Source organism: Procambarus clarkii, chromosome 28 (assembly GCF_040958095.1).
Source record: "Procambarus clarkii isolate CNS0578487 chromosome 28, FALCON_Pclarkii_2.0, whole genome shotgun sequence".
NCBI lineage: Eukaryota > Metazoa > Arthropoda > Malacostraca > Decapoda > Cambaridae > Procambarus > Procambarus clarkii.
The window spans coordinates 43,695,032-43,716,261 of record NC_091177.1 but is presented as its reverse complement, the minus strand read 5'-3'; the positions used below and the strand labels follow the sequence as shown (position 1 = coordinate 43,716,261).

General features: G+C 44.6%; 2 protein-coding genes across 2 annotated transcripts in view; one reads left to right on the top strand and one right to left on the bottom strand.

Moving 5' to 3' along the window:
- The first annotated feature begins 2,522 nt into the window (after positions 1–2,522).
- LOC138369483 (uncharacterized protein DDB_G0287625-like) lies at positions 2,523–8,844 on the top strand. Its single transcript, XM_069332740.1, has 4 exons — positions 2,523–2,639; positions 3,705–4,909; positions 5,513–5,780; positions 8,662–8,844. The coding sequence occupies exons 1-4, from the start codon at positions 2,523–2,525 to the stop codon at positions 8,842–8,844; spliced, it is 1,773 nt and encodes a 590-aa protein (XP_069188841.1).
- LOC138369482 (enolase-phosphatase E1-like) overlaps positions 8,841–21,230 on the bottom strand; it is a 25,749-nt gene continuing 13,359 nt past the window's right edge. The window contains exons 2-3 of the mRNA XM_069332739.1: positions 18,500–19,963; positions 8,841–9,414 (exon numbers count right to left, since the gene is read on the bottom strand). Coding sequence (XP_069188840.1) covers positions 8,841–9,414; positions 18,500–19,963 — 2,038 coding nt within the window. The remainder of the gene's footprint in view (positions 9,415–18,499; positions 19,964–21,230) is intronic.

The following is a 21,230-nucleotide window of genomic DNA, read 5'->3' as shown; positions in this document are numbered from 1 at the left end:
ATTCAGGAGTCAACATTCAGGTGCCAACATTCAGGAGCCAACATTCAGGAGCCAACATTCAGGAGCCAACATTCACGACCCAACATTCACGACCCAACATTCAGGAGCCAACATTCAGGAGTCAACATTCAGGAGCCAACATTCAGGAGCCAACATTCAGGAGTCAACATTCAGGTGCCAACATTCAGGAGCCAACATTCAGGAGCCAACATTCACGACCCAACATTCACGACCCAACATTCAGGAGCCAACATTCAGGAGTCAACATTCAGGTGCCAACATTCAGGAGCCAACATTCAGGTGCCAACATTCACGACCCAACATTCAGGAGCCAACATTCAGGAGCCATCATTCAGGAGTCAACATTCAGGTGCCAACATTCACGACCCAACATTCACGACCCAACATTCAGGAGCCAACATTCAGGAGCCAACATTCAGGAGTCAACATTCAGGAGCCAACATTCAGGAGCCAACATTCAGGAGCCAACATTCACGACCCAACATTCAGGAGCCAACATTCAGGAGCCAACATTCAGGAGTCAACATTCAGGTGCCAACATTCACGACCCAACATTCACGACCCAACATTCACGACCCAACATTCAGGAGCCAACATTCAGGAGCCAACATTCAGGAGTCAACATTCAGGAGCCAACATTCAGGAGCCAACATTCAGGAGTCAACATTCAGGTGCCAACATTCAGGAGTCAACATTCAGGTGCCAACATTCAGGAGCCAACATTCAGGAGCCAACATTCAGGACCCGACATTCAGGAGCCAACATTCAGGTGCCAACATTCAGGAGTCAACATTCAGGTGCCAACATTCAGGAGCCAACATTCAGGAGCCAACATTCAGGACCCAACATTCAGGACCCAACATTCAGGAGCCAACATTTAGGAGCCAACATTCAGGAGTCAACATTCAGGTGCCAACATTCAGGAGCCAACATTCAGGAGTCAACATTCAGGTGCCAACATTCAGGAGCCAACATTCAGGAGCTAACATTCAGGTGCCAACATTCAGGAGTCAACATTCAGGTGCCAACATTCAGGTGCCAACATTCAGGAGCCAACATTCAGGAGCCAACATTCAGGAGCCAACTTTCAGGAGTCAACATTCAGGTGCCAACATTCAGGAGCCAACTTTTAGGAGTCAACATTCAGGTGCCAACATTCAGGAGCCAACATTCAGGAGCCAACATTCAGGAGTCAAAATTCAGGAGCCAACATTCAGGACCCAACATTCAGGAGCCAACATTCAGGAGTCAACATTCAGGAGCCAACATTATGGAGCCAACATTCAGGAGTCAACATTCAGGTGCCAACATTCAGGAGCCAACATTCAGGAGCCAACATTCAGGACCCAACATTCAGGACCCAACATTCAGGACCCAACATTCAGGACCCAACATTCAGGAGCCAACATTCAGGAGTCAACATTCAGGACCCAACATTAAGGACCCAACATTCAGGACCCAACATTCAGGACCCAACATTCACGACCCAACATTCACAACCCAACATTCAGGAGTCAACATTCAGGACCCAACATTCAGGACCCAACATTCAGGACCCAACATTCAGGAGCCAACATTCAGAACTCAACATTCAGGACCCAACATTCAGGAGCCAACATTCAGGACCCAACATTCAGGAGCCAACATTCAGGACCCAACATTCAGGTGCCAACATTTAGGTGCCAACATTCAGGTGCCAACATTCAGGTGCCAACATTCAGGAGCCAACATTCAGGTGCCAACATTCAGGAGCCAACATTCACCTGATGAATGTTACACATCACAGGTGATCTCGTACACAGACAAGGTCTTCGTGACACAGAGATAGTGAAGGATCATTGAACTTTAGTTAATGTGACTCACCAGAGAATGTTCATTATATAAGTGACGTGTGAAGTTAATTGACAACTATATATATATATTTATATATTTTATAAATATATATTTATATATTTTATAAATATATATTTTTTTGGTTGAAAAAATGTAATTTTCTTTTTTCATATTTGACATTGGGTTTAAAAATAATTGATGAGTAACACAGTAGTAACAATATAATCCTCCCTCATTAACTGTCAAGTCAGAGAAATGAGTAAAACTATCATACAGTTGTTAATTCAGCAAATGAGGCAGCAAATGAGGAAAGCAGGACCAGAAAATATGAGAAACAGTGCACATGAAGAAGCGAATCTGTCAACTGGCAGAAGTTGAAAATGGAAGTGCATCAGATGCCTCTAGGAGTTAGCGAACATTGCGCTCTCATACTTCAATATCATACCCACCTAGTTGTACTTGCGGGGGTTGAGCTTCGGCTCTTTGGTCCCGCCTCTCGACTCCTTTACCTCCTAGTGGAGGGAAAGGAGTTTGTTTCACACAGAAACCTCTTGAAAAGAAAGAAGAGGGATTTCAGACATGGGATGACAGTAAGATGAAGGAATTCTATGTGGAATTCAGTGGGAAAGGAAGGTAGTAAATGATCTGATGGATGTCTTTGTTGGGAAATGTGCCGAGGCAACGAGCAGTTCACACCACTGAAGAAGGAGGTGGACGGGAGACGTAAACCACTTCTTCAACAGGCAATGGAAGGAAGATCAAGAAAGGACAAGAAAATGGGTGTTGTACGTACAGGGAACAAGGAGAAGAAGACAATAACGAGGTACTCAAGAGTACCAGAAATAATACCTCGGAGCAAGAAAAGAAGCTGAGAGGCAATTTAAAAATAACATTGCTGCCAAAGTTAAGGAACAACCAAAGCTGTTCTATAGCCACACAAGGAGAAAACAACAGTGCGAGACCATAGACTGAGGAAACCAAGAGAATTCTGACAGAAAAATGATAATGTGGGAAGTGAGGAAGTCAACAGAATATTTCTAACAAGTATGGAATCATACATGAATGTTTGTATGTATGCACGTATGCCATACATCATGTATTAGAACAAATATTGAGACCAAGAGGCTTTGACAGAGTAACCTTTGTCAAGGAGGTGGTTTTGTACCGTGTGAAGGATCACGCATCATATATACTCGCTTACACACTATGTGTATACAGAGTGTAGCAGAAGTCAGCTATGATCACTGCAAACATTTGTTGCTAAGTTGCTAAGTCAGCAAATATCCAAACCAAGCGATAAGCCAGTGTTGATGCACCCTGACATTAAGACGTCAACACTGTGTGCTGCAGTGTTGCTTCTGTGCCTTGAACACTGCAACGGTGCGAGGGAAGGATGCGTCTCTGGCAACCTGGCAGTGATTGGAGGATATGAAGCTGATTATTCACTCACAGTTTGTTGTCAAGGAATGTGACGTCATGCTCCCACTCCCCCCCCCCACTCAAGTTCGACTCCCCTCACATGCCAGCTGTGAACTTAATTGACCATTTATGCACTTTATACCTCACTTTACTAGGCCTTATAACTTGACGTAATCGACGTATACAACGCAGCGAGGCTCGTGTCCTCCTCCCTCTTAGTCGATATTTCCCCTCATTTTGCTAGTCACTATTTTCCCCTTTCCCAACGAGTTACAATCCCCCCCCCCCCCGCCATAATTCACCCGCTCCAGTTCCCATAAACTGTGATGGGAGGCAGTTTGCTCCAGTAAGAAGTGATTCCTTCCTCTCCCTCACAACTTTCCTCCTCTCTCTATCAAGGAAGTTTTCTCATTTCTCTTTGATTCTCTCAGGTCCTCACTCCCTCCCTTGCTCTCTGCACTAGTCCTTATTACCACCTTACACCTGGAGATATAATACCGGAAGGTCGTGAGAAGGTCATCAGAAGGTCATCAGAAGGTCATGAGGTCACCAGAAGGTCACAAGAAGGTCACCAGAAGGTCACAAGAAGGTCACCAGAAGGTCACCAGAAGGTCACCAGAAGGTCACAAGAAGGTCACCAGAAGGTCACCAGAAGGTCACCAGAAGGTCACCAGAAGGTCATCAGAAGGTCATCAGAAGGTCACCAGGTCACCAGAAGGTCACCAGAAGGTCACCAGAAGGTCACCAGGTCACCAGAAGGTCACCAGAAGGTCACCAGAAGGTCACCAGAAGGTCACCAGAAGGTCTTCAGAAGGTCACCAGAAGGTCACCAGAAGGTCACCAGAAGGTCACCAGGTCACCAGAAGGTCACCAGAAGGTCACCAGAAGGTCACCAGAAGGTCTTCAGAAGGTCATCAGAAGGTCACCAGAAGGTCATCAAAAGGTCATCAGAAGGTCACCAGAAGGTCATCAGAATGTCACCAGAAGGTCATCAGCAGGTCACCAGAAGGTCATCAGAAGGTCATCAGAAGGTCACCAGAAGGTCATCAAAAGGTCATCAGAAGGTCACCAGAAGGTCATCAGAAGGTCACCAGAAGGTCACCAGAAGGTCACCAGAAGGTCACCAGAAGGTCACCAGAAGGTCACCAGAAGGTCATCAAAAGGTCATCAGAAGGTCACCAGAAGGTCATCAGAAGGTCACCAGAAGGTCATCAAAAGGTCACCAGAAGGTCACCAGAAGGTCACCAGAAGGTCATCAGAAGGTCATCAGAAGGTCATCAGGTCACCAGAAGGTCATCAAAAGGTCATCAGAAGGTCACCAGAAGGTCACCAGAAGGTCATCAGAAGGTCACCAGAAGGTCATCAAAAGGTCACCAGAAGGTCATCAGAAGGTCACCAGAAGGTCATCAGAAGGTCATCAGAAGGTCACCAGAAGGTCATCAGAAGGTCACCAGAAGGTAATCAGAAGGTCACCAGCAGGTCACCAGAAGGTCATCAGAAGGTCATCAGAAGGTCATCAGAAGGTCACCAGCAGGTCACCAGAAGGTCATCAGAAGGTCATCAGAAGGTCATCAGAAGGTCACCAGAAGGTCATCAGAAGGTCATCAGAAGGTCACCAGCAGGTCACCAGAAGGTCGTGAGAAGGTGAACAGAAAGACAACAACGAGCATACCGTTGTTGACAGGACTCCAGATAACATGCCGTTGTTGACAGGACTCCAGATAACATGCCGTTGTTGACAGGACTCCAGATAACATGCCGTTGTTGACAGGACTCCAGATAACATTCCGTTGTTGACAGGACTCCAGATGACATGCCGTTGTTGACAGGACTCCAGATAACATGCCGTTGTTGACAGGACTCCAGATAACATGCCGTTGTTGACAGGACTCCAGATAACATGCCGTTGTTGACAGGACTCCAGATGACATGCCGTTGTTGACAGGACTCCAGATAACATGCCGTTGTTGACAGGACTCCAGATAACATGCCGTTGTTGACAGGACTCCAGATAACATGCCGTTGTTGACAGGACTCCAGATGACATACCGTTGTTGACAGTACTCCAGACGACATACCGTTGTACCCAGAGCCGCCAGGTGACGGGTCGTCGACAGTGACACAGGTCAGTCACTGTCACCCTGGCTGACAGTGCTCCCGCACCACACTGCACTTCCCTCCATGTCTCACTCTTCCTCAAACTCACAATCCCACTAACAACAGTAACTGTAAACAACAGCAGCTCTCTGAACGACAACGGCAATATTAACAGCCACAACAGTCGTTATATTATCAACGGGAGCATCAACAACAACACCAACATCAACGTGAGCATCAACAACCACACCAACATCAACGGGAGCACCAACAACCACACCAACATCAACGGGAGCATCAACAACCACACCAACATCAACGGGAGCATCAACAACCACACCAACATCAACGGGAGCATCAACAACCACACCAACATCAACGGGAACATCAACAACCACACCAACATCAACGTGAGCATCAACAACAACACCAACATCAACGGGAACATCAACAACCACACCAACATCAACGGGAACATCAACAACCACACCAACATCAACGTGAGCATCAACAACAACACCAACATCAACGGGAACATCAACAACCACACCAACATCAACGGGAGCATCAACAACCACACCAACATCAACGGGAACATCAACAACCACACCAACATCAACGTGAGCATCAACAACCACACCAACATCAACAGGAGCATCAACAACCACACCAACATCAACGGGAGCATCAACAACCACACCATCATCAACGGGAGCATCAACAACCACACCATCATCAACAGGAACATCAACAACCACACCAACATCAGCGACCACAACAACATCAACGGGAGCATCAATAACCACACATCATCAACAGGAGCACCCAACAACCACACCAACATCAACGTGAACACCAACAACCACACGAACATCAACGTGAGCATCAACAACCACAACAGACAAGGAAGCAAGAACAGAAACACTAAACAGGACCAAACAAGGACAAGCGCCAGGAGGGAAACAATTGGAAGCTGTTGAATAACAATATGGCAGGTGAAGGCGTGCAAGAGCAGCGTGTTGAACAACACCTCGGTGAGAGTCAGCAGTCTCACAAGCGCGGCCAGCACCACCAACAACAACACACACACCAACAACACGTGACAACAACAACAACAAACCCATCAACAACAACATTGGATCCCTGGGCGAGGTAGTTATGGTCATACGTCATTGTGCAGGGACCACCTGTCCTGTTATCGTTCATCTTGTGTAATCTTATTTTGCAATATACTCAGTTATGTTGTTGTGTTGGTGGGTACACCTGGGGCGGCGGGCAGGGCCTGGGTGTGGGGAAGGGGGCCCATGGAGTGTGGGGTAAGGGGCTGAGGTTAAGGGAAGGGGCCCATGGAGTGTGGGGTAAGGGGCTGAGGTTAAGGGAAGGGGCCCAAGGAGCGTGGGGTAAGGGGCCCATGGAGTGTGGGGTAAGGGGCTGAGGTTGAGGGAAGGGGCCCATGGAGTGTGGGGTAAGGGGCTGAGGTTAAGGGAAGGAGCCCAAAGAGAGTGGGGTAAGGGCCTCCACCATACATAGTGAAAAGATACTATATATATATATATATATATATATATATATATATATATATATATATATATATATATATATATATATATATATATATATATATATATATATATATATATATATATATATATATATAAATATATGTATATACATAATATACATACATACATAACATACATATATACATATACATATATCAAACAAACAAAATTTAAGCTGATAAATAGTTTTCACAGAAAAGTAATTTCCTTATTTCCCAGTTCCTTCTTAGCTTACAATAAACCAATAACTGAGTTACCAAAGGTGGTGAGTTAGTTCAGGTTCTGCCACGACAAGTGTCTCTCGCCAGGTTGTACAACCTTACCTGACACATTTATCTCCTGACACTCTAATTTCGTGAGGTTATTAAACTCGTCTTAATGCTTAAACCTGGGAATGTAGTCAGCGAAGCGCACCGCTGGTGGTATGCTGAGTATACTGCCGAGGGCACCTGTGTTTGTTGCCTTGCTGTGGGTGGTATACTGAGTATACTGCCTAGGGTACCTGTGGTTATTGTCTTGCTGTTGGAGGTATACTGCGTATACTGCCTAGGGCAACTGTGGTTATTGACTTGCTGTGGGTGGTATACTGCGTATAGTGCCTAGGGCAACTGTGGTTATTGTCTTGCTGTGGGTGGTATACTGAGTATACTGCCTAGGGCAACTGTGGTTAATGTCTTTCTGTGGCTGGTATGCTGGGTATACTGACTAGGGCAACTGTGGTTATTGACTTGCTGTGGCTGGTATGCTGGGTATACTGCCTAGGGCAACTGTGATTATTGACTTGCTGTGGGTGGTATACTGCCTAGGGCAACTGTGGTTATTGTCTTGCTGTGGGTGGTATACTGAGTATACTGCCTAGGGCAACTGTGATTATTGTCTTGCTGTGGCTGGTATGCTGGGTATACTGCCTAGGGCAACTGTGGTTATTGACTTGCTGTGGCTGGTATGCTGGGTATACTGCCTAGGGCGACTGTGGTTATTGACTTGCTGTGGGTGGTATACTGCGTATACTGCCTAGGGCAACTGTGGTTATTGACTTGCTGTGGGTGGTATACTGCGTATACTGCCTAGGGTACCTTTGGCTGTTGTCTTGCTGTGGCTGGTATGCTGGGTATACTGTAAAAGTGATTCTAATTAACATAGCACCAAACAGTGTCAGGAAGGACTCCCTGATTACCACCAGGAATTATTTTGCATTTGTATTTCCTTATATACATTTTTACTCTCTAATTCTTCATTCCAAAGATTCAAATATTTGTATATTAATCTTATTAGTAAAGTTGTCTTCCCTCACTCACGTCTACTCCTGAGGTCTCTGGTTCTCTCTTCTCTCTCACACGGCACTTCAGATCCTCTTTATGGAAAGCAGAAACTCCACCTCCTCTTAATTTTCTTATACCAACATCAAAGAATTTGAGTCCCTTGATCTGGCTTGTGGGATCAGTTCTCACTTGTGGGATTAGCGAAGCATTTCTGAGTTTTCAAGATTTTGAGTTTTCCTCCTGTTTCCACTTTATTTACACATATATTGTCATGCTCTAACCGTTAAAAGTCAATATCATTACCTAGAGCGATGTATAATGACCCCAATCATTCATTGTATTGATGGCAATGTAAGAGTCCTAGTTAACAATGAATAATGTTTCATTGTAACAACATAGATGACTGTAATTACTCCATTGTTTCTAACTACATCTTAAATTACCTTATATTTCTCCTCTTGCCACAGATGGATATCCCCAAGCCACAGATGAATATCCTCTTGTTACAGATGGATATCCACTTGCCACAGATGGATATCCTCTTGCCACAGATGAATATCCTCTTGTTACAGATGGATATCCACTTGCCACAGATGGATATCCACTTGCCACAGATGGATATCCACTTGCCACAGATGGATATCCTCTAGCCACAGATGGATATCCTCTTGCCACAGACGATATCCTCTTGCCACAGATGGATATCCTCTTGCCACAGACGATATCCTCTTGCCACATATGGATATCCTCTTGCCACATATGGATATCCTCTTGCCACATATGGATATCCTCTTGCCACAGACGATATCCTCTTGCCACAGATGGATATCCTCTTGCCACAGACGATATCCTCTAGCCACAGACGATATCCTCTTGCTACATATGGATATCCTCTTGCCACAGACGATATCCTCTTGCCACATATGGATATCCTCTTGCCACATATGGATATCCTCTTGCCACATATGGATATCCTCTTGCCACAGACGATATCCTCTTGCCACAGATGGATATCCTCTTGCCACAGACGATATCCTCTAGCCACAGACGATATCCTCTTGCCACATATGGATATCCTCTTGCCACAGACGATATCCTCTTGCCACAGATGGATATCCTCTTGCCACAGACGATATCCTCTTGCCACATATGGATATCCTCTTGCCACATATGGATATCCTCTTGCAACAGATGGATATGTTCTTTGCTCATATCCTTGACTGAATCCAAATAATCAAACCAGATCTAAAGTAAATTCAAAGGATCTTATTTCATATAAACTTTTCAATTGCTTCAGATTATAAACCAAATTGAAAGAATGTCTTCAATTCAGATAACGGTAAAGACTAAGCTGATATACTAAGCAGAAATAAGTACCTCTGGGATTTCAAGAAAGTGAAAATTAATAATAATATTCTTTATTAAAGAAATGACACAGTGCATAACTTTAAATGATTTATATATGATGAACTATTGAATTGTGTCACCCCCCCCCCTCCTCTCATCAAGTTCTAATACTGTGTTAATGATTCTAATTTGGTTTCTAATAATGAAAGCCATTGTAAAAAATTTTGTAAGTGCAATGGCTAAGTTTCATGCCCTTGTCGTATGTAAATACAATATGGAGTCCCTGAAATATATTTATTAAGTGGAATTTTTCCCTTTAATGCCACGTGGTTAAGATATTGTGATGACTTTTCTGTTTATGGTCAAAACTTAAGGCGCTGGACCTGCTTTAGAAGAATATAATAATATTTCCTTTTATAAATATTACCACTAATAATTGACCACAGTAGGAGCAGCAACAGTAGAAGCAGCAACAGTAGAAGCAGCAACAGTAGAAGCAGCAACAGTAGGAGCAGCAACAGTAGGAGCAACAACAGTAGGAGCAGCACAGTAGGAGCAGCAACAGTAGGAGCAGCAACAGTAGGAGCAGCAACAGTAGGAGCAGCAACAGTAGGAGCAACAACAGTAGGAGCAGCAACAGTAGGAGCAGCAACAGTAGGAGCAGCAACAGTAGGAACAACAACAGTAGGAGCAGCAACAGTAGAAGCAACAACAGTAGGAGCAGCAACAGTAGGAGCAGCAACAGTAGGAGCAGCAACAGTAGGAGCAGCAACAGTAGGAGCAGCAACAGTAGGAGCAGCAACAGTAGGAGCAACAACAGTAGGAGCAGCAACAGTAGGAGCAGCAACAGTAGGAGCAGCAACAGTAGGAGCAGCAACAGTAGGAGCAGCAACAGTAGGAGCAGCAACAGTAGGAGCAGCAACAGTAGGAGCAACAACAGTAGGAGCAGCAACAGTAGGAGCAGCAACAGTAGGAGCAGCAACAGTAGGAGCAGCAACAGTAGGAGCAACAACAGTAGGAGCAGCAACAGTAGGAGCAGCAACAGTAGGAGCAGCAACAGTAGGAGCAGCAACAGTAGGAGCAGCAACAGTAGGAGCAACAACAGTAGGAGCAGCAACAGTAGGAGCAGCAACAGTAGGAGCAGCAACAGTAGGAACAACAACAGTAGGAGCAGCAACAGTAGAAGCAGCAACTGTAGGAGCAGCAACAGTAGGAGCAGCAACAGTAGGAGCAACAACAGTAGGAGCAACAACAGTAGGAGCAGCAACAGTAGGAGCAACAACAGTAGGAGCAGCAACAGTAGGAGCAGCAACAGTAGGAGCAGCAACAGTAGGAGCAGCAACAGTAGAAGCAGCAACAGTAGAAGCAGCAACAGTAGGAGCAACAACAGTAGGAGCAGCAACAGTAGGAGCAGCAACAGTAGGAGCAACAACAGTAGGAGCAGCAACAGTAGGAGCAGCAACAGTAGGAGCAACAACAGTAGGAGCAACAACAGTAGGAGCAGCAACAGTAGGAGCAGCAACAGTAGGAGCAGCAACAGTAGGAGCAGCAACAGTAGGAGCAACAACAGTAGGAGCAGCAAAAGTAGGAGCAGCAACAGTAGGAGCAACAACAGTAGGAGCAGCAACAGTAGGAGCAGCAACAGTAGAAGCAGCAACAGTAGGAGCAGCAACAGTAGAAGCAGCAACAGTAGAAGCAGCAACAGTAGGAGCAGCAACAGTAGGAGCAGCAACAGTAGGAGCAGCAACAGTAGGAGCAGCAACAGTAGGAGCAGCAACAGTAGGAGCAGCAACAGTAGGAGCAGCAACAGTAGAAGCAGCAACAGTAGGAGCAGCAACAGTAGGAGCAGCAACAGTAGGAGCAGCAACAGTAGGAGCAGCAACAGTAGGAGCAGCAACAGTAGAAGCAGCAACAGTAGAAGCAGCAACAGTAGAAGCAGCAACAGTACGAGCAACAACAGTAGGACCAACAACAGTAGGAGCAACAACAGTAGGAGCATCAACAGTAGGAGCAACAACAGTAGGAACAACAACAGTAGGAGCAACAACAGTAGGAACAACAACAGTAGGAGCAACAACAGTAGGAACAACAACAGTAGGAGCAACAACAGTAGGAGCAACAACAGTAGAAGCAACAACAGTAGGAACAACAACAGTAGGAACAACAACAGTAGAAGCAACAACAAGCATAACAGTTACCAACAGTAACAACGACAGGTGTGGAAGCAGCACAACAGGCACCAACAGTAACAACGGCAGGTGTGGAAGCAGCATAACAGGCACCAACAGTAACAACTACAGATGTGGAAGCAGCACAACAGGTACCAACAGTAACAACGGCAGGTGTGGAAGCAGCATAACAGGCACCAACAGTAACAACGACAGGTGTGGAAGCAACATAACAGGTACCAACAGTAACAACGGCAGGTGTGGAAGCAGCATAACAGGCACCAACAGTAACAACTGCAGGTGTGGAAGCAGCATAACAGGTACTGTTATGGACCCGAGTCTAGCGTCCGGGCACGGAGCGGTGACGACAACGCCATCTGTGGGTCAGCTCCCGAAACCCCCTCCAAATGGACGGCGCCATCTAGTGAGGACAGGATATACCGGCCACAGGGGCTGGTTTCCCGTCTTAATCAGCTCGTGACATAGCCGCTGTTGACCTCTGGTGAGGTGATGCTTAGACAGCAACGCCATCTATGGAGTGGATAGGTGGGCGTTTGCATCTAAGCCTGTAAGTGAGGTGCCCTAGAGAGTACCCAGTACTAATGACGTGTCTGATTACAGAGTCGACCTGGGACTGCTGAATCGGACGGTGGATCAGTCTACCCAAGGCAGCCATAGTATCTCCACGTGTTTGCTGCAGAAGCTGTGAGTCACCCCCCGGATGAACACTGTTGTGTTAGCCTGCCTGTGAGGTGGCAGAACCAGGAATTGTCGTACCCGGGGCTGACTGGTGGAGAAGACTAGCCACTGGGGTGTTGTTGAGGGAGGAGAGTGATCTGTGGAATCACATGAGGCTCCTGCCTAGGGCTCGCAACCCTAGTATCGGTCGTGGAGTGGCCTACGCAGCGGAGCTGATTGGAACCTGCCAGCTATAGGCTGGATTTGTGGTTGAAGGCCTCCACGACGGTGCACCCAGTGGGACTGTGATTTGGCTGGCCTGTGGCCAGGGTAGATTCGCCTAGAGAATCAAAGGATTCATCATGAGGCCACGAGAAGAGAACCAGGGCTATTCGTCTTGAGCACCGTAGAGCATCCTGTGTCTTCAGAGGAAGACGATTCTGTACATTGTGTAGTTATACCCCTCGTGTGACTGTTTATATATTTATTTATGGTGGTGGTGGTGATTATATATTTAAAATTAGTGTATTTGTATCCCTTCCCCTTTAATTTACTTGCGTTACGGAACACTCCCCTTGAAAGCCACTACTAACTTGGGGCCGGATACCCAAACTCTAAAAACATCAGAGAAGAACCCAGTTGCGACCCAATAGGGCCGTAACAGGTACCAACAGTAACAACGACAGGTGTGGAAGCAGCATAACAGGTACCAACAGTAACAACCACAGGTGTGGAAGTAGCATAACAGGTACCAACAGTAACAACGACAGGTGTGGAAGCATCATAACAGGTACCAACAGTAACAACCACAGGTGTGGAAGCAGCATAACAGGTACCAACAGTAACAACGGCAGGTGTGGAAGCCTCATACTGGACAGTACCAAGGGAAGCCTTGTACTGTCCGGACACTAGTAGTGTCCAGACCAGCCTCACACTGGACAGTACCGAGGGAAGTCCTGCAGAACAACACAGCAACGGTCGTTAAGGGTGTGACCTTTGACCTTTAATGGTGGATAATTACCCCTTCCCGAGGGTCAGTAACCTCGTTACCATGACTGGGGTCCACACCAGGGTGAGAGGCACTTCTCGCAGTTAGTATGAGAACGTTAATTTAAATTTTGGCTATAAAACTTAAATTTTAATTTTAAATATCTATTTAGTTTCACTCATTTTTTTGTTTTTTAATTAAAATTTAAAATTTTAATTAACTTTAAAAAAAAATTTGTTATTTATTTTAAAATTATATTTTATAATTTTAATTTACTTACAAATTTTAAATTTTTGTTTAATTAACAAAAATATTAATATACTTAAATTTTGTTTAAGTAAAATATATTTATACTTTACATTTATGTTTAATTTAAAAACATAATTTCAAAGTTAAATTTCTATTTTAAATACAATTCTGAAGCTGAAAATCTGTATTCATACATATGTAGATGATTACAAATATGTACATTTAAAATTCCTTATTATTTAAAAGTTTTCTCATAAGATATATACATTTTACAGCAATTTTATTCACATTATTCAGTAATACAGAAACAGGTAATATTAATTGCTGAGACATGAACACTGAAGTATTAACGTGACGGGGATGAAATGGTTGGAATTTCTGGAAGATGGTTCAATTACGTATACACACAGAAATCACAATAGTATGATGCATTAAATGAACACATCCATAAGGGCCGTGATGAGGGTTCGAATCTACGTCCGAGAGGATCCCAGACGCGCCTTAATCGACTGAGCTACGACATGGTCAAAAGAATTGCAACCGAGAGTTCAACTTGACCTACCACGGATCCTACAGTCTCTCCGAGACACAAATCAGGATTTTTTTGGTTTGTGTAAAATTGTATAAAAACCTTGTTTTTGTCTCGGAGTGGCTGCAGGATCCGTGGTAGGTCAAGTTGAACTCCCGGTTGCAATTCTTTTGACCATGTCGTAGCTCAGTCGATTAAGGCGCGTCTGGGATCCTCTCGGACGTAGATTCGAACCCTCATCACGGCCCTTGAGGATTTGTTCAATTACGTATATATTAATAATAAGAACCTCAAGGAACAAGAAAGAATGTTAAGGAGCGCAAAGAATGGATTAGAAATTTAAATGATGGAAGCAGAGAAAAATAAACAATGTTGGAAGTTATTTAAGGCGCGAAGTCAGGTATTGAAGGCGGCAGGAAACATTGGCGAGAGTTTCCTCAACACAGTGTTTACGCTGAAGACCTTCAGTGTTGACCACGAGCAGGAAACACAATCACAGAATGTAACACTAAAGTCATACCACACCCAGGCCCCCGGGGTAACTTGTCAGTGTTACCACTCCCAGACCCCAGGGTAACTTGTCAGTGTTAACACACCCAGGCCCCCGGGGTAACTTGTCAGTGTTACCACACCCAGACCCCAGGGTAACTTGTCAGTGTTAACACACCCAGGCCCCCGGGGTAACTTGTCAGTGTTACCACACCCAGACCCCAGGGTAACTTGTCAGTGTTACCACACCCAGGCCCCAGGGGTAACTTGTCAGTGTTACCACACCCAGGCCCCCGGGGTAACTTGTCAGTGTTCCACACCCAGGCCCCCGGGGTAACTTGTCAGTGTTACCACACCCAGACCCCAGGGTAACTTGTCAGTGTTACCACTCCCAGACCCCAGGGTAACTTGTCAGTGTTACCACACCCAGACCCCAGGGTAACTTGTCAGTGTTACCACTCCCAGACCCCAGGGTAACTTGTCAGTGTTACTACACCCAGACCCCAGGGTAACTTGTCAGTGTTACCACACCCAGACCCCAGGGTAACTTGTCAGTGTTACCACACCCAGACCCCAGGGTAACTTGTCAGTGTTACCACACCCAGACCCCAGGGTAACTTGTCAGTGTTACCACACCCAGACCCCAGGGAAACTTGTCAGTGTTACCACACCCAGACCCCAGGGTAACTTGTCAGTGTTACCACACCCAGACCCCAGGGTAACTTGTCAGTGTTACCACTCCCAGACCCCAGGGTAACTTGTCAGTGTTACCACATCCAGACCCCCAGGGAAACTATTCAGTGTTACCACACTCATACCCCAGGGAAACTTGTCAGTGTTACAACACCCAGACCCCAGGGAAACTTGTCAGTGTTACCACACACAGACCACAGGGAAACTTGTCAGTGTTAACACACCCAGACCCCAGGGTAACTTGTCAGTGTTACCACACCCAGACCCCAGGGAAACTTGTCAGTGTTAACACACCCAGACCCCAGGGAAACTTGTCAGTGTTACCACACCCAGACCCCAGGGAAACTTGTCAGTGTTAACACACCCAGACCCCAGGGAAACTTGTCAGTGTTAACACACCCAGACCCCAGGGTAACTTGTCAGTGTTAACACACCCAGACCCCAGGGAAACTTGTCAGTGTTAATTAACACACCCAGACCCCAGGGAAACTTGTCAGTGTTAACACACCCAGACCCCAGGGTAACTTGTCAGTGTTAACACACCCAGACCCCAGGGAAACTTGTCAGTGTTAATTAACACACCCAGACCCCAGGGAAACTTGTCAGTGTTAACACACCCAGACCCCAGGGAAACTTGTCAGTGTTACCACACCCAGACCCCAGGGAAACTTGTCAGTGTTAACACACCCAGACCCCAGGGAAACTTGTCAGTGTTAACACACCCAGACCCCAGGGTAACTTGTCAGTGTTAACACACCCAGACCCCAGGGAAACTTGTCAGTGTTAATTAACACACCCAGACCCCAGGGAAACTTGTCAGTGTTAACACACCCAGACCCCAGGGTAACTTGTCAGTGTTAACACACCCAGACCCCAGGGAAACTTGTCAGTGTTAACACACCCAGACCCCAGGGTAACTTGTCAGTGTTAACACACCCAGACCCCAGGGAAACTTGTCAGTGTTAACACACCCAGACCCCAGGGAAACTTGTCAGTGTTAACACACCCAGACCCCAGGGTAACTTGTCAGTGTTAACACACCCAGACCCCAGGGTAACTTGTCAGTGTTAACACACCCAGACCCCAGGGAAACTTGTCAGTGTTACCACACCCAGACCCCAGGGTAACTTGTCAGTGTTAACACACCCAGACCCCAGGGTAACTTGTCAGTGTTACCACACCCAGACCCCAGGGAAACTTGTCAGTGTTAACACACCCAGACCCCAGGGTAACTTGTCAGTGTTACCACACCCAGACCCCAGGGTAACTTGTCAGTGTTACCACACCCAGACCCCAGGGAAACTTGTCAGTGTTAACACACCCAGACCCCAGGGAAACTTTACAATAAATACAGGACCAGAACTTGTACTGAAGTAACTTAGAATGAGCAGTTGTGTGTAGATTGAACTACTGACCCCCCCTCCCCTATTAGGATGCAACACCCCAGTAGTTGCCTATCTCCCGGGTACCTATCGACTGCTAGGTGAATAGTAGCATGAGGTGAATGGAAATGTGTCGAAGTATTTCTTTCCCACTCGGGAATTTAACCCCCAGACACCGGCTTGTGGGTCGGGAATATTGTTCCTAGAGACAGCTGATGAGCAGGTCAACTGTGGAACATTGGTAACATTGTACCATAGCTGGCTAATGTGGAACATTGGTAACATTGTACCACAGCTGGCTAATGTGGAACACTGGTAACATTGTACCACAGCTGGCTAATGTGGAACACTGGTAACATTGTACCACAGCTGGCTAATGTGGAACATTGGTAACACTGTACCACAGCTGGCTAATGTGGAACATTGGTAACATTGAACCACAGCTGGCTAATGTGGAACACTGGTAACATTGTACCACAGCTGGCTAATGTGGAACACTGGTAACATTGTACCACAGCTGGCTAATGTGGAACATTGGTAACATTGTACCACTGCTGGCTAATGTGGAACACTGGTAACATTGTACCACAGCTGGCTAATGTGGAACACTGGTAACATTGTACCACAGCTGGCTAATGTGGAACATTGGTAACATTGTACCACAGCTGGCTAATGTGGAACATTGGTAACATTGTACCATAGCGGGCTAATGTGGAACATTGGTAACATTGTACCACAGCTGGCTAATGTGGAACACTGGTAACATTGTACCACAGCTTGCTAATGTGGAACATTGGTAACATTGTACCACAGCGGGCTAATGTGGAACATTGGTAACATTGTGCCACAGCTGGCTAATGTGGAACATTGGTAACATTGTACCACAGCTGGCTAATGTGGAACAATTTAATCACAAGTTGATGCTGAACGTATGTTAACCAAGAACAAATTAACAGAACTGGAACAGAAACATTCAGGTACAAGAGTAAGCGACGAGGAGTTTAATGTATGAGAGATCTCAGGGGTCACATATATACCTACATATATGTGTCAATATGTGAGAGCATACACATATGTGTCAACCATTTCGTTTACGAAACTAGCAAAAGTACATGGAGTGAAAATACATCCTTTATGTTACACATCCCCCCCCGCCCCCCCCCCCCCCCTGGAAGCAGCACATAGCAGTTGTCTAACTCCCAGGTATCTATTTACTGCTAGATGAACAGTTGCATCAGGGTGAAAGAAACTTTACCCATTTGTTTTTGCCTGTGCCGGGGAACGAACCCGGAACATTAGGACTACGAATCCCGAGCGTCGTCCACTCAGCCGTCATGCCCGCCTACACATACACACCACAGAGAACATGGAACAGGAAATATTGTCAATAAATACTGTCAAAATTATGTGGAAATAAAGGAATGGGACGGAGGATGGGAGGGAGGAGACCCGGGCACAGCCGGTTAACCCTCCTACCAATAAGATGAACACTGTTCCAGAACAAACAGCCTCATTGTTCCACAGGGAAATGATTGACATGTACTAAAGAGATATAACACTTGCACCAAGATTGTAAACTTCTCAAGATTTCTCTAAAATGTCTATTTGAATCATATTTATTTTTTGTAAAGCCTTTGTACTTGTACTTAACTAAACAAGTGTTTGTATGTAATTTGTGTACATGCTCAGTGTAACATTACATGTGTATAGGAAGAAGTACATATGTGTTTCTCCCCAGAATGCTAAGTGAATGTCGATTATGTGTGACGTACATCAACATACATGAACACTTTGTACTGAGCTTTAGCTGCCTCATCAATAGGTTTAGCTGTCTCATCAACAGGTTTAGCTGCCTCATCAATAGCTTTAGCTGTCTCATCAACAGGTTTAGCTGCCTCATCAATAGGTTTAGCTGTCTCATCAACAGGTTTAGCTGCCTCATCAACAGGTTTAGCTGCCTCATCAATAGGTTTAGCTGTCTCATCAACAGGTTTAGCTGCCTCATCAACAGGTTTAGCTGCCTCATCAATAGGTTTAGCTGCCTCATCAATAGGTTTAGCTGTCTCATCAACAGGTTTAGCTGCCTCATCAATAGGTTTAGCTGTCTCATCAATAGGTTTAGCTGTCTCATCAACAGGTTTAGCTGCCTCATCAACAGGTTTAGCTGCCTCATCAATAGGTTTAGCTGCCTCATCAATAGGTTTAGCTGTCTCATCAACAGGTTTAGCTGTCTCATCAATAGGTTTAGCTGTCTCATCAATAGGTTTAGCTGCCTCATCAACAGGTTTACCTGTCTCATCAACAGGTTTAGCTGCCTCATCAATAGGTTTAGCTGCCTCATCAACAGGTTTAGCTGCCTCATCAATAGGTTTAGCTGTCTCATCAATAGGTTTACCTGTCTCATCAACAGGTTTAGCTGCCTCATCAACAGGTTTAGCTGCCTCATCAATAGGTTTAGCTGCCTCATCAATAGGTTTAGCTGTCTCATCAACAGGTTTAGCTGTCTCATCAACAGGTTTAGCTGCCTCATCAACAGGTTTACCTGTCTCATCAACAGGTTTAGCTGTCTCATCAATAGGTTTAGCTGTCTCATCAACAGGTTTAGCTGTCTCATCAACAGGTTTAGCTGCCTCATCAACAGGTTTACCTGTCTCATCAACAGGTTTAGCTGTCTCATCAACAGGTTTAGCTGCCTCATCAACAGGTTTACCTGTCTCATCAACAGGTTTAGCTGCCTCATCAATAGGTTTAGCTGCCTCATCAATAGGTTTAGCTGCCTCATCAATAGGTTTAGCTGTCTCATCAATAGGTTTAGCTGTCTCATCAACAGGTTTAGCTGTCTCATCAATAGGTTTAGCTGCCTCATCAACAGGTTTAGCTGTCTCATCAACAGGTTTAGCTGTCTCATCAACAGGTTTAGCTGTCTCATCAACAGGTTTAGCTGTCTCATCAATAGGTTTAGCTGCCTCATCAACAGGTTTAGCTGTCTCATCAACAGGTTTAGCTGTCTCATCAACAGGTTTAGCTGTCTCATCAACAGGTTTACCTGTCTCATCAATAGGTTTAGCTGCCTCATCAATAGGTTTAGCTGCCTCATCAATAGGTTTAGCTGCCTCATCAATAGGTTTAGCTGTCTCATCAATAGGTTTAGCTGTCTCATCAACAGGTTTAGCTGTCTCATCAATAGGTTTAGCTGCCTCATCAACAGGTTTAGCTGCCTCATCAATAGCTTTAGCTGTCTGATCCCTTTGTGGGGATTTATAAGCTTATTTCATTTTCATTTTAACTGAAATTTTAATATATATATATATATATATATATATATATATATATATATATATATATATATATATATATATATATATATATATATATATATATATGCGAACAAGCCTGAATGGTCCCCAGGACAATATGCAATATGCAATACCAGTTGCGTTTGCTCCTGGGAGTATGGGTTCGAGTCACTTCTGGGGTGTGAGTTTTCAGTTATATATATATATATATATATATATATATATATATATATATATATACATATATATATATATATATATATATATATATATATATATATATATATATTATAAAATATAGAATAAAATATTCTATTAAACTATATTATAAAATATAGAATTACTAAATCAATCAATAACTTTATTCATAAATGTATGTTTTATACAGTCATACTTGGTTTGGTTTACACATATTTACAGTAAATTATTTACCCAAGAGAAGCTCACAATAACAACGCTTTCTGATGCCTAGTAAATTAGTTATATATTTTGCCTTCATTTACTGACATATGAGCGACTCATAATGAAATATACAAGTCAAAACAAATTACTTAATTTAAAGCAAAAGAAACCTTAAAATGTGTCCAATTTTAGGGATAAAATGAACTAAATATAACTTGAATCAGGAAAAATTGGCCAGCCTCTGAATTTTAGAAGCGACAGTGGTGAGAATAAATCATTCACTCTGAGGACAGAACACACATTAGAAGGACCTGATTTGAACAGGATTTTAAATGCTCCTCAAAGGGCATTTGAGAAGCATTTTTATTACTGTCACTTCTTTTGCGAGAGTAATTCCTTGCAATAATATGGGGTATGCTCCTGGGGGAAGTGTTGCATTCTGTGCAGTGTAGTTGTATTATTTTATCCTGCAAACCTCATACACTACAGTATACATCATTCATGCTTATGTTGTATTTTATAAATATCAAGTTGGTATTGATGGCAGTGTGTGAGCAGTCAGTAGTGAGTGAAGGCATTATTAGGCTAATAGTGGTTGCCAGATTGGTCATTGCCAGCAGACAGATGGCCACCACAGGTCAGTGTATCATGTAGCAGAGTGTAGCAGTAGACCTGAGGCCTGGCAGGACATGACAATAACTGCGGGACTGAACCAATAAGCTACATCTTAAACATTTCCTCAACTCACCGTTTAGCTTATCATAGTCTGATTTTCACTATACCAATTGTTCACTTCCTTATAAACTGCTACACTG

Excerpts from the sequence above, each read along its gene's own strand:
- LOC138369483 (XM_069332740.1), top strand. The coding sequence starts at position 2,523 with ATGTGCCGAGGCAACGAGCAGTTCACACCACTGAAGAAGGAGGTGGAC. Across the intron at positions 2,640-3,704 it reads AGGACAAGAAAATGGGTGTT|GTCCTCACTCCCTCCCTTGC; the intron begins GTACGTACAGGG and ends TGATTCTCTCAG. Across the intron at positions 5,781-8,661 it reads ACAACCACACCAACATCAAC|ATGGATATCCCCAAGCCACA; the intron begins GTGAGCATCAAC and ends CTCTTGCCACAG.